Source organism: Lissotriton vulgaris, unplaced genomic scaffold, assembly GCF_964263255.1.
Source record: "Lissotriton vulgaris unplaced genomic scaffold, aLisVul1.2 SCAFFOLD_386, whole genome shotgun sequence".
NCBI lineage: Eukaryota > Metazoa > Chordata > Amphibia > Caudata > Salamandridae > Lissotriton > Lissotriton vulgaris.
In genome coordinates this window covers 1039011-1053667 of record NW_028243044.1, presented here as the reverse complement: position 1 = coordinate 1053667, position 14657 = coordinate 1039011, and the positions used below count along the sequence as shown (strand labels likewise).

The window sequence follows — 14657 nt, the reverse complement described above, 5'->3', positions numbered from 1 at the left end:
GGAGACACAGTCAAGTTTGGTAAAGGACACTGACTAAATGGGCCCACAATACTTCCAGTTTGTAATTCCTTGTCCAGTTTCATTCGCACAACATGAGGCAACTCTTTGGCAGACTTTAAGTTATCGGCCTAACAATGACAGCGTGGCCCTTGATAACCTATTCTAAATCCCACCGTAAAACCCCAAAATAGTTTAGAGGCAGCCTCCGCATCAGGATACTTCTCCAACCATACCAACATAGACTGCAAATTAACCGGGGTAGGAGCCTTTTGGAACAGCTTGTTGAATGTTTGCTCTGCCTCTCTGGGCCCTCCCTTGATCCCGAAAGTTGTTGTTCGGAAAACAATGGGCAATGGCATGCCTACCTCCACATTGCGAGCATTCATGTTTAAATCTGCAAAACTGTCTGGTGCAGACTCCCCGGTTGAAATTCCAACATGCACCTGCTGCAAGCAATTGTGCCCTACCCAGTACCCCTGCCCCCAATTGGGCGGGACGCTGCAGAAAGGGCCGATAAGTTAAAAGCAAACTGCTAGCAGTATGTATCGTTGCGGGCGTCTGATTAGAGGACATCCACTGTAACCAAAGTTCCTGGTCCACCTCCCCCCAGGGTTTGTCATTGAAAATGCTGACTCTGGCCCTAAATTCTTCATCATAATTGAACCAAGCATAACTACCAACCTGCAAATGTGCTCTACGAATAATATCTATATATTTATACATGGCTACCGCCCTTTCCGGATGCCGCTCACAATACACGCTGGCATAAATTAAAAAGGCAGCAGTCCAATTTTCAATATTCTTGAGCACACTGGGGCGTCCAGATAATTCCCATTCTTCCTCCTTGGAACCCTCTCTAGCTTGAATATCTCTATGCAGCAATTTAAATACATCCACAAATTCATGTTTCCAAATTTTTTGTTTAGTTTTCTCAGAAAGATGCATACCCAGAGGCATAGCTAGACCCATATAAGGAAGTTTTGTCTGAACATTGCTATTACCCAAAACCTGGCTAGTATTATGGGCGCTCTTAGAAGGCGTTTGACTGGCTTCACACAAAGTATTTGCCCTCATAACATTACCCAACACAGGGGACATATTGGGAACAAAATCTACACCCGTTGGTTTTACCCCGCCTGAAGGTTGATTTGAGATCCCAACATCATCTCCCCCCGAGACGACAATATTGCCACTCGCCAAAGGTCATGACCAAGCTGCCCACCAATTAGGCCTACCTGACGGGAGCTGGGCAGCACGCTTCTGAAATTCCTGAGGATCATCGGGACCACGATGTCCGCCGCGCTGATCTTGATCCGCCGAGAAATCCGCTCTTGATCTCTGTAAAAAACTAGTGATTGTACCCCGACCCCCACCCTCTAACTCCTGATTAGAAACTGCAGGAGCCGCATTATTCTCTGAACATTCCACAAAAACCCCCTCGTATGTATCATCATCCCCATAAACTGTTTCACTTTGAACCATGGGTAAATTCCAATCATTAGCACTCGTGCTCAGCACTTCACCATCCCCAACACCACCATCATAATCTGTCCAAGAGGTCACAGGTCTCCGCTGAGAGAGCCCGGCCGATGACTCCAAATCCACACTGGATCCGCCTTGATACGAAGAAGACCTACCAAAAGCCGCACTTTGCTTCGCATAAGCTTCGCATAAGTCACTAGACTCTGACCTATGAGCTGGGTCCGCTACAAACTTCTTACCGCTCCTGCCAGAAGTCGCTGTCCACTTACCCCGACCAGGATCCCGGATGGAACTTACAGCCTCTGTCGCCGAAATATCCGAATGCTCCACCCATACCCATTGTCCACGTTGAGGCCCAAACGAAGGATCAAAATCGACCTGAGGGTGACAGGGTGGGGGCGAGATTCTGGGAAAATAGAAACAATGTCTGCACAAGGACTACGATCTAAGACATGCCCCTGCACATGTTCCCTTAAAGGCCAAACCTCCACCTCCTGATCCAAAATGACATTACCCCCTCAACAGTGTCTGGAAAAACCATCTGCGCAGTAAAAGTCACTTGAGTATGCTCTAAAGTAGCTTTAGCCCTGGGGGGACCCCGAGGCCTGGGATTCAGTGCAGCCTCAAACCTTGCCGCACCCTTTGTGGCCCCCCCACCCACATGAAAATCAGACTCAGCATAGTGCGAAGACAAACCCCGTGCCACCTCAAATGGACCCTCTTCCTCCCCGTCGCTATCTGTAGGGTAATCCACCAGAGCAGCACAGCGTCCAACATCCGGGACAGGAGGGGCTATATTGATCACAGGTGAATCTCTTGTAAAAGTAAAACAGCTCTGAGGTAAATCTCCTGTCAAATGCGCAGCTTCCTGAAGAAAAACACCCTCTGTGTCCACAACAGGCTGCATGTCACTCTCTAAACTCCCCCCAACCACACCACTAATACGTGTGAGGTGAGCGGTACACTATTAAAACCCCCGCTGCCTCTCCTGCTGCCTCGCTTACCGGACCGCCCCACACGCTGAGACACCAAGGCCCCAAGCCACCTCTGTGTCGGGCTGGTAAAGAGGATGAGCGAGGCTTTGTTTTTTCACGCAAGAGCTCCGCGCTGAGGGGAGTGCTCTACGTGTTATCGCTGGGGCATTATAAACATTGAGCAACGTCGGTGGTGCGCGGCTCGAAGAAGGCAGACATGCCGCCACCGCCTGACTCACCCCCAGCGCTGCAGACCGCCTCGGCGCTTGGAGACACCTGTCTCGAATTCCACCGGAGCACCAGGACGGAGGAGGTCGGCTCGCCTGCCTCCAACAGTGCTCGCACAGCATCCCTAACAACACGGTCACCCTCCATAGAGACCAAAGGAAACGCCTCTCCTGACAGAAAGTCAGTCGACACCAAAAACGACGCAGCAAGCTCTCCTGACGGCCTCCCAATGGCGTCACTCCCGCCCCCAGAGCTACACCAACCCTACTTCTGATCCCGCCCCTTCTTATCCTACCACCAATAGCGCTAAGTGGATTGTTCCACCACGCGAACCCTCCCTGGGGGACACCGGCTCGCCCCGAGGTCCCCCTGGGTCCCATTGATGAAAACCAGATCTCCAACTTGAGGTTTGTGACAGAGGTTCCACATGCCCTGTTGGCCTGATCATTGGTGGCCTTCCACTTCCTTTGTACCGCTTTGGGGGCCATTGGGAGCGGCTGCTATCGAAGACTGGTGGGGATGCTATCTGCCGAAGGTGGCCATGGGTGCTGCACATTGTTTGCCAGTAGGCTCTCAGAAATTGATGGAGGCATTCTTTGAGGTCATCTCCTTGTTTGACCCCTATCCTCACTCAGTGCTTCATTGAGGGTCCACTGCAGCATGATTTTCCTATGAGCGAGAGTGTGTTTGTGTCACATGCCTGTGTGTGCATGTGTGTGTGTTTGTGTCGTCTGCACCCGTGTGTGTATAGAGAGAGCATGTTTGTGTCGCTTGCGTGTTTTTATAGAGGGAGAGTATGTTTGTGTCATATGTGCATGTAGAGAGAGAGAGTATGTTTGCGTCGCAACTGTGTGTGTCTGTGTCCAGCACTAGGGCCCCATCCTGCAGCCCTGCCGAGTGACTTCCGCATCCTTGTAAACAGGGGCTGGGCGCAGGAAACAGGTGCTCAGATGAGCACAGCAAACATCCTGCCAGGAAGCAGCAGCACCTCAATGTACAACTGGCTGGAACAGAATCAGCAGAAAACTGTCTTGTTTACAATTGCTAGCATTAACTCGATGATCGGTGTCTGTTTTTGTAACTGGCTGTTTTTTTAATGCTGGTGATATTTTTTTAACAACTTTATGTGCTTAGTGCCTCGGAAGTGCTCTAAATCAATTGTAAAGTGGTACATGTTAGCACCATAGACTTACATTAATAAGTAAGTACATTTCAAATCAGGAGCTTTACTTTGAATTTGCCGGGAAGGTACAAGTGGCCGGCTTAAAAACAAGATTAACGCTGGATTCCTTGGCTGTTAATTATATTTTTTGTCTGATTTTCGTGTTACATTGACAAGCAGCACACAACTGAAGGACATAAATTCATGCATAATTGATATCCTGAATGTGTGCCACAGCCCTTATTGGAAATACATTAACCAGACCGTGACATTTGGAAATAAGGGAACAACCCTCTGCAGGTCAGCAGAGATGAACAAGTATTTAACATGCAATAAGTGTAGCATTAATAAATGTTTGAGCAAGTGGCGTTCTAATTATTGCAACGTAATCAGCTCAAACTTTAAGTAATGCGAGACCTATTGCATTGCAAATGCTTGTTTAGTTAGGCACGGGGAGCTTAAGTGTTTTGCCCAGAATGTTCAGCGTCATTTCCAAGACTCGAACCCAGTTCCCCAGATTCGAGGTCGACCGCCCTAGCCGTTAGGCCAACTCCTCTCCCCAACTTAAGACCACTCTTGCTTGCACAAGGTAATGGATCGCATATTTCTGCCTTAAAATACATGTCTGAATTAAACGACGGTAAGGTCTGTCCTAATGTAGCACTTTTTATTATAAATGCAATTAATATATGCACAAGTATTGCTGTAGCGACATAGTGATGACCCTACAGGCATTTAAATGGAGATTGTACCTCTTTTAAACATTTTAAGTGTTTTTAGATATGATTGATTTTGATATTAGGCTGTATACTAGGTATTGTCTTGTATTATCTTTTACAATCTTTATGCCATTCATGTGTAATGTAATCAGCATTTTATCTAGGTATTCTTTTATGGTTGTCTTACACACACCGAATAACGTTTTTGAAACGAAGACTCCCACAAATGGCTTGAAAATTGTAAAGGCTAGGTATTGGCACGTACTTTGTTGTATATATTTGATTAGAGAATGGTGGGAGCCTAACTAATAGTTTTTTAGTATTTAAATGTGATCCTGAGTTCTAGGATTTTTTTGACTATATTAAATCATTTAGCACAAGAGCACTTTATTTTTAATTTTGATTGGCCATTCTTCCAATGACAGTGTCTTCTAAAGATTTGTCAGACAGTATTCAGGGGTCTGTTAAATAGACATTGCAGAATAAACAAGAAAACATGTAAAACAGATATTAGGTCCAGTGTTTTTTTTTTCTTCTGTTTTTAGCGTCCAAATGTACCAATACTTTTTTCAGTCTTCCGTTTGCAACCCAAAAAATGACTTTTTGATGTACAGACCACAAACTGCAATTTAAATATGCAACCAAAGTCCGAATCAGTATTGTGAAGGTGTGTGGGGTGTCCTTCCACATCTCAAGTGGTATTTGGAGTTGTATGTATTCATGTTTTGCGACCAAATTCTGGTCGCAAAACTTTAATATTTTACAGAAATGTAGTGAAATGTAGTGGTGAGACATTCATAAACGAGAAGGGGTCCCCAAGGTACTTCTTCCCTTTTGTGAATGTTAAGAAAAACATTTATTAAAGTAGGCGGTGGTGACCACTGCCTAGCGTTAAAACATGTTAAACATTGCATGTTTTTTATGCATCTCATTTTTCTTTAAGGAAAAACACAAATGCTTGCTTTATTTAAAAGCGGTCAAAAACATGATGGCCTAACCCGCAATTTGCAACCTACGGCATTAATATTTATGACTAAGGTCGATTTGTGACCCACTATGAATCAGGTGTTTGTGAACCAACCTATTAGAACATAGGTTGGTTTGCAAAAACAGAATAGATTCAATAAAAGGCGGTTCACAATTTTGACAACATTTACTGGCTCTGTTCTTTGTAAATCTGGCCATATATTCCAAGCGTGGGGATGGCCTATTAGTGGCACATTTTTAATAAAATTATTATATTGACATGATTTTATTCTTTTCATTGTATGAATTTTAAATCAGTAGCAGGCCAAGTATTGTACATATTTTATGACTGTTATACTTGTTGACAGAGTATTTGAACGAAATAAATAAATAAATAAATGCTAAATAAATGAAATTATTTATTGTGCTCAACATATATTAGAACCTTTTGAGTTCTGTGCTGATCAATATCTACCTTCAATGATTTACACAGTTAATTTAAGTGTTTTAACAAAGAAGAAACTGTATTTGTTTCACCGTTCAGAGCATACTGGAAATTTTTACTGGACTGGGACTTGTTTTGGGCCCTCCCATCGGCGGATTTTTGTACCAGACTTTTGGATATGAGGTTCCCTTCATTGCTTTAGGATCTGTTCTGCTTCTCATGTTGCCACTGAACATGTACATCTTACCCAGATATGGTAAGAAACCATATTTCGTTGTTTCTGTTTGAAAGTGGAAGGTGTCGGTGGACTCCACATAATTAACTTTTACCCAGCTATACTTTATCACTCAAACATAAGTGAAAGAAACCCATGACAAAAGGTTTGTGATTTCTATGCATTGATGTTTTTCTAACTTCTAATTTGTTTAGATGCCAACGTGGTTCTAAATATTTAAGGTGTCTTAGAAAAGCTGGTTTTAGATGCAAAAGTTGTTCCTATCCTATATGTGTGGGCTCATTCACCTTGCAAAAGTTCTGACAGAACTAAAAGTATGTTATGGTTCACCCAGTTTTTTCCTTTTCTAACTACCAGTTACATAAGGATTCTAGCGAGTTTCAATGTGTGCCTACATTACTGACCATCCTCTTATTTATCATATACCTAACATTTGTCTTGTGTTTAGTTTAGCTGAAGTTGATCTGGTGGGAGAACTAAGAGGGAATTAGTGAATGAATGATAAAGACTCTGACTCTTCCCACTAAAAGGTGCTGTCTGTATCAAAGGATGGGCATCATTTTCCATTAGCCTCGTTCACACAGTCCCATGTCACGTGTGCAAGCCTTTTGTGGGCAAATTCTCAAAGGGAGGAGTAGCAGCAGCAGAGCAGAAAGGCACAGTTGTGGTGCTGTGTGTGGCCATAATAGCCACACATAGACTGTATGGAGCAACCAAGACATGTAGAAAGGTGGGTACATAACAAAGCAAACACAAGAAAGGCAATAGGATTAAACGTAGGTAATTGTTGGCATTTTTCCTACCGTGAAGATAGGAAGCAAAGTCCTCTTTAGGTGCACAATTAAGCATGGAAAGACACATATTTTTAGAGAAAGAAAAAGCCAACAAGATTAAAACGTCCCCAAGAGTTTTTTATGCTCAGACCACTACACAACCCATTTTTAATAACGAGTGGTAGGCATAGAGAACATAATGGTTGAACAGATCCAACCGTGGAAGGACTAATGGGTTCTCATAAAGTACTTCATGAAAAGAGGGACAAGAATGATGTACAATGGTGGCATCCAAGGCTTCTTTGATAAGTTAGACAGCAGTGATATAAGTGTGAATCAGAGGGCAGTGAATCAAATATTTTATAAGTTGAAAAGGGCAGAGTTGACAACAAGCAAACTGATATTGGTGATTTCAAATGGTGGCATCTCTTCCATTCTATGGTTATAGAGTAACATGGTGTGCCTTGACAGTCTGAAGATGGCAGGAAATGTAAGGTCTTTTCGCATAGCAGAAAAATCAAAAGACCTAGAGCTTGACAATCTCTTGAAAGATACAATATTGGCACTTCTTTCTGTATTCTGTGAATGCCTCTATCGCATTGTGCAATGTTTTGAGTTCTGATTGAGATCTCCATTATGAGTTATGCTGATATGGTATCATCTTATGTTTTCTCTGTTAGTAAAGTATACAGTGGCTGTAACATGGTCATCAGAAAAGCCTCCAAGAGTGATTTCCCATAGTGGTTCCGCTCTGGTTACACAGTGATTTCACATTTGCTATAAAAGGTTCCTGTAAAAGAGATACATTTGACCAAAATCATGAAGGCTACTCTGGAGCCTAAAAAAACATCTCTTGCCTATTTCAAGAGGCTAATGCTGATGTATATAGAGTATAGTGAAGTCAAATATCTGACAAAAGAAGGTATTAGAGTATTTGCATCGGTGTTAGTGATCTGTTTCCTTACAAAGCTTAGTTCTCATATCCAGCCGAGTGTGATGTATTGGCAGACATAGGGCTAGATAACTCTAATTTACCGACTCATAAATACCGAATTTTACCGATTCGGTATTTATCAATCGGTAAATTAGAAGGAGGGAGAAGTAGCTGATTTGTAATTTTGAATTACCGAATCGTTAACATTCGGTACTTACCGATTCGGTAAATACTGAATCGGTATTGCCCATTGATTCCTATGGGCTTTGAAGCCCATAGGAATCAATGGGAAATACTGATTCTGTATTTACAGAATCAGTAAATACCGAATCCTGCAAGGGTGCATGGGGTGTCACTTTGACACCCTCTAGCACCCCAAGTACAGGCGTGTGTGCAATGTGGCACACATACATGCCCTAAGGGCATGTCTGTGTGTCACATTGCACAGGTGTGCATGCACAGATGTGCATGCACACCTGAATTTGGTATTTTACCACCCAATAGGATTGGGTGGTAAAATACCAACTCTTAAGGGCCTGTGGCACTCTTAGGAGTGTCACCTACATATGGATTTACCGAATCGGTAAATATACCGATTCGGTATTTTACTGATTCAGTAAATTTACCGATTCGGTAAATTTACAGAATCGGTAAAATATAGGCCCCCTACATCAGAAACCCCTAATACCGGTCGGTAACGGCCGAATTCGGCTGTTACCGACCGGTATTAGGGCTCCTACATCTGGCCCATAGAGTGTAAATGAAATACTTAAGTGCAAAGTACTGCAGTGATTGCTTTAATGCAAAGCACAGGATGTTGAAGGAGAAACTCATGATGGTATAGACTAAGGGTCTGATTACTACTTTGGCGGTGCAGGAGCGGATTCGCACTTCACTGCCCCACACCGCAAAAGTCGACTGCTGTCAGCCCACCAGATTAGAAAGGCACTGCAATGGAAACATCGTAGCAAGTTTCTGAACGACATGGACTGTTAAGTCCATGCCGTGCAGAACTGAGTATCCATGCAGACAGGGCGGCCCTGCAGGCCCCCTTAGTTTCCTTACTGCTAGCAGTTTCATGAGGTGAACACCACTGTGAGACCACTGGCAGTGAGGAAACTCGTAATAAGCTTGCTGGGGCCGCAACGGCCCTGCCAAGCATATCGACACCTCACACCACCACGCCGCGGGTTCACCTGCCCAGAATTTTACCATACTCACCTGGGCCAATAAACACATACACACTTTAAACAGGTAATCCTATGCTATACTAGTGATTTAATTTAACCTTTTAGGACCTCTACCTTGACTTACTAATCCTAGACACCGATACCTAGAGTCCTAAGGGATCAAGGGAGTTAGCAAGAAAATAGGTAGTAAATAAACATTTGCACTCATAAAATAACCACAGACTCAGGAAATATTTAAATGCTTTATCTAAATAATTTCTTTACATTTTAGTGTCCATACTAAATTAATCTGAGCTTGATCAAATAAGAATAAAATCCAAGCAAGATAATGTGAGAGTATCATGAAACGTTCTTTAAGCATTGAATTATAGGAAGGGTAAGAAAAGGGAAATAGCACAATTACATACCCAAGCAACATTTAGATTTACCTAGAATGTTGTGAAGACCATCCCTGGCAACGGGCTGGGATAAAGGACAGGACCCCCAATAGTGCAGGTGCCAACAGAGTAGTACAGGTGCACACCAGAATCAGGATAAAAACGGACCAATTTGGATCAGGACAAGACCACCGCAGGTCAGGACCGGCACCCACAGCTAAAGTGCAACGCCAGCGTCACACCCCTCTCTGGAGCTAACAGTCAGACCCCGTTTGGGTTAGCAAATCTTCTCCCTCAGGATCCCCGATTGGGTCATCGATATCCTTCCCAGAACCCCGATTGGGGTATCGAATCTTCTGACAGAGTGCTCCGCCAGCACCTCTGCTCCCGAATCTTCTGACAGAGTGCTTCGCCAGCACCTCTGCTCTTGATCGCCTATTGAGTGCGTTGGGTCAGTGACAGGTCAGCTATTCGGACAAGTCGGACAATCTAACTAGCTAAGCCTACCTTAGTTATACCATTTTCCAGGGCAGTGTACCAACCCCCAATGTTGCAAATATGTGTTTTCCCGCAATTTGATTGGTCAAAAGACGAGGAGAGGTCATCACACCATACCAGTTATGAGGTCATGCTCTTCAATATTCAGATCAATGTTCCCGCCCAATATTTTATTTTCCCATGCACTTTTATTCCACCCCGCAGTGAATTTATCAATAAGAATTACAATGTAATATAACAATTTTCAGCTTCCTTCCAAAGGGTTAGAAGGTAAGGTTCCCATGAGCATCTTCTAGGAAGCCAGGAGTTGGCAGGAATTCAATGCCATGGCTTGTAGACTCGGGTGAATTCGGCCCATGCTCAGTTTCAGGACCCAAGATGGAGCAACATTGTTCTTGATTGGGCTGAACACGAGCTAATAGCAAAGTCAAAGTAAAACAGTTTTAGAAAAAAGAATGAATGAATGCACTGTATACCACTTATCTCTACTCTATTCCCATTACTTTATTTTAACTACAGCATTAGAGATTATGCAGAACAAACAACTTAGTAAAAGCAGCAATGCAAGCATTTAGCGCATGAGAACATAGAGCAGCCATCTTTAGTTCTAGTGCGCAGAAGCAAAGTTTTCCCACCAAAGCAGAAAGTTCATCATGTCACATGAGTGTGACAGATGCATGCGCAGAAAAGTTCCCGCGTTGCGGCGGCCATTTCGGGTTAATCGAGTTACAGTTAGTAAAAGCAGGGCCGGCCTTAGGCATGTGCAAGCTGTGCACCTGCACAGGGCCACCAAACCCCAGGGGCCACCACATAAATATATCTCCTTAATTTAATAATCCTCTGAGGATGGATACATATTTGTGTGGCGGCCCCTGGCAGGGATTTGGTGGCCTCTGGCTCTATTCCACTTCCAAACACCCTGATCCTCCCTCTTCACTGACCTCCGCGCTCCGCCCCACCCAGACCCCCTCTTCCTGGGCCCCCTACCTACGCTCCCTGCCCAGGGCCACCATGAACCTAGAGCCGCCCCTGGTAAAAGCACATATGCAAGCTTCCCCAGCTTACTGGAATGTTGTGTTTTGCATTGTTAATACATTACTTATTATTTTGAGTGGGTTGAGTCCAAGCAAGTCATTTTACGTGCGAAACCTTGCTCCATCACCACTGCCAGGGAATGCGGTTCCTGTCGGTTGCGGTGATACAATAGAGGTCCGACTGCTGTATCTGTAATACGGTGATCGGACCACTGGTGCAGTGGTCCCAGACTGTCACCACACCTCCACCACGAGTTTGGTGGTCCTTCTAATCAGGCCCTAAGCTTTTTCAAACAGGTGGAAGAGTCAGGTAACTGATGCACATTTTGAGTCTGGTTTAGTTGATAGTGGGAATTTCAACATGCAGGGAGTCATTTTGCAAGGATATGATAGGTCTAATGATAATCCCCAAGGCAGAGATAAGGGTTTTGAATAACTTGAATGGAACAAATGTGAACATCAACATGTTGAAAAAGAATGCCCCTTGCTAATTCTGCAGACTTCTTGTACACTGAAAGCGAGTAAGTAGACAGAAGCCACTTTGAATGGAAAATAATTTGTTCCCTCAAATGCAACAGAAGCCAAACCAGATGGAAATGCAACCAACTGAGGTAGTTGACCCATCCCAACTGGCTTCTGAGCCGAATTCGCTAAATAAAAGGCAATTCAATAGGAATATGCCAGTAGCTCCAGTAATGCAGCACAACATGCAAAATAGAATGCCAGTCTATCAACAGAGTCTTTTAATGTCTAATAATAATTGTCTACAGTTTTCAGGATCTACAATTAAGTCACAATTACGGTTACTAGGGTGAGAAGGATTGCATGCTTGTTGTAGTCCTACCTGATGGTAGATCAGGGTGGATCATATATGGATGGTGAAGTGAATGGCCTTCTGTAACATTTCGGATCTATACTGGTGCTACCGACTCCACGGTTCAGCTCATGGAGGCTCCAAAACTACCCCTCTCAAATGAAAAAGTCCCAAGTTGGAATTAATAACAGTCAAGTTACAGATCAGATCTCAGCAAATGTTCCCCTAAACATTGACCACTGGAGGGCAATCTCAAATGTATAATTTGTGATATGAGCCATGTAAACCTTTTAGGTAGAAATCATTGTTGCAAAATGAATTGCATTATTTATTGTACAACGGATGGTCAGTGGCGGCTGGTAAGGTATCGGGATGGCGTGACAGGGAGGGGGGTTTGAATAGCAAAAAAGAAAATAACACCTATCTGATCTCGCCGCGTCTCTTCATCTCCGCTTCTCTCCCACATCTATTGAGTCTCTTCCAGGGTCCGGGAAGCACCCAGGACCCACACAGCTAATGAATACACTGTTAGTTCTCCAAGGAGGGAGGAAATAATCCATTATCTCTTTGACCCGAGGAAGGTGGGATTCATTTATTCACATCCACCGAAACGCGTTGATGCTACATGTTTCTGAATCCGATAACCAGGAATCACTGGAATGAATAAAGTCTCGCATTCACCAGGATATGACCTTGATGTAAACAGTCGGAGCCGTTTATGCAACAGCACTTTTTGAACTGTGCAATATGGTCTTCCCGTTAGGACTTGTGGTCCCCTTTTCTTATATTCTGGCATGAGGTTTTTTAACATTGTACACATTGATTTTTATATTGTATATTGTATATGAATTTTATATTATTGAATTTTTTTTAAGGATATAAACAATTGTGTTTTTATGATGTGATTTTTTAAATTAAAGCTTCCGATGTTATATTTCCAATTTGGTGGCACATTCGTTTGTGGTGGGGGTCTCATTCCACATGTATACTCTATGTATGGTAGATTGCAATTCTGAGTGAATTTGTGAACGTGTGCATTATAAATTGTGTTTCCAAGGGGAAACTTTCTACCTCTACTGTTTAGTAGTGCCCTGTTCCCTTTGGTTGTGGGTCCACCTCTCTAGTGTAATCCCTACTTGTGATTGGTAAGCACCCAGGCTACCCTGAGCCAATCACAACTCTGCAATGCAGCGTTGTTATTGGTCTGAGCGGCGTGGTTCAGTGCTCAAACAGGGAATGGGGGCCTGGGCATGTTCTCTATGCAGGCTGTAATGCAACCGGCATGGAGAACATGCAAAGTGTGCAGTTATGTTTGGCTGGTCCGTGAGATCCGGTCAAACATTCAAGCACACTTTACAGAGTGCACAACCACTCCTCTTCCCTGACATCAGGCAGGCCAATCCACACCTCGTCCCTAGCCTCACTATACAAAAAGTAAAATGATAATAACTTCAGTTATTATGATTTCATTTTGTGTTTACACTGCTTTGTGGTCAGTGGGGTGATGCTCCTCTGCCTTAGCAGAGGAGCAGCCGCTGCGGATGGTGCAGCAATTCAAACATGGGTCAAAGGCTGAGTTTTAAAAATCACAATATTTGATTTCTTTACAGTACACCCAAAAAGATGATTTACCTCCTAATTTAGGCAACACAGTGAAGGAGGAGATATGAGATTGTACAAATAAAGCAACAGGGTTGATTAAAAGCAAAGTGCAGAGCCAGTGAAAATTACAATAAAACCTAATGTAGTTTGCACTCAAACAAGCTTGTACGGGAAGCAGAGTAGGGCATGAAACTCGTAATCGAGAAAATAACAGAACAGGATCTATTAAAAGAATCCAAGTCAGTCCCTAAAATTCCTCTGTGACTGAAATTAAAGAAGCATTGCATTGGCATAGCCAATAGGTCTTGCCTTTGAGACCTTATAAGTGTTTAACCATGCAGCACAAATATCCTGGATGGTTTGCCTCCAGGTATTGCATAGCTATACAATTACTACACATTGGGTCCGTCCTTATTGTAACTCTCGGAACCTCCGTTCCAACTCCCAACATCTGCTTTCCATACCAAGATTCAGGAAAGCACGTTCTGGAGGTAAAACCTTCCAGGTCTGTGCCACAACTCTCTGGAACAAACTCCCGATCGCAATTAGGATGATCCAGGAAGAATTACCCTTTCTTAAGGCACTAAAAACTTTTCTCTTTTGTTAATTCCCCCAGGACTATCACTCTGCTTTCACTCAGAAGCGCCGGGACACCCCGTTGGGGTAGCTGCGCGCTATATAAATGACACAAATAAATATGCTGTCTGATTCAGGAATATATGCTATCCTCTGGCGCAGGCTCCTTCTTTCTGGGAAGCATTATGATAACCAACTCTAGGAAGGCTTGTGTGAGGTCAGATGCAATGGGCACCAGAAGCCAGTCTATACAACATGCATATTTCTTTTCCTGTGCGATCTTTGAATATCCAATGGCTCATGCAACAGAGAGTTACTGGTGATGAGGGGTGTATCCATAGCCATGAGGGAAAGGAGGGGTGGTACACTGACTCAGGGCATGCCTAGAGGAAGGTGGTTCACTAGTCAATCGAGAGTCAATGCAAGGTGCGGGTGGGTCTTTGGAGGGAGGCTAAAGCATCTGCTTTACAATACAAAGTAATTAAATGGAAGTATACCAAAATAATGTGACGTGCTGGCTGCCTTTTTCCCTGGGAAGAGATCTTATCTTAAAACAGTCCCCTGAAGCCTGGACAGTGCATGGGCCTTAATCAGTGTAAATTGCCCAGGTTAGGGTTACGCTAGGACTGTAATGTGATTTTTTCCTTT

General features: G+C 43.7%; 1 protein-coding gene across 1 annotated transcript in view; it reads left to right on the top strand.

Annotated features, from left to right (window-relative positions):
- LOC147668727 (MFS-type transporter SLC18B1-like) overlaps positions 1–14657 on the top strand; it is a 1155733-nt gene that overhangs the window by 305627 nt on the left and 835449 nt on the right. Inside the window, exon 6 of the mRNA XM_086948472.1 lies at positions 6076–6232. Coding sequence (XP_086804598.1) covers positions 6076–6232 — 157 coding nt within the window. The remainder of the gene's footprint in view (positions 1–6075; positions 6233–14657) is intronic.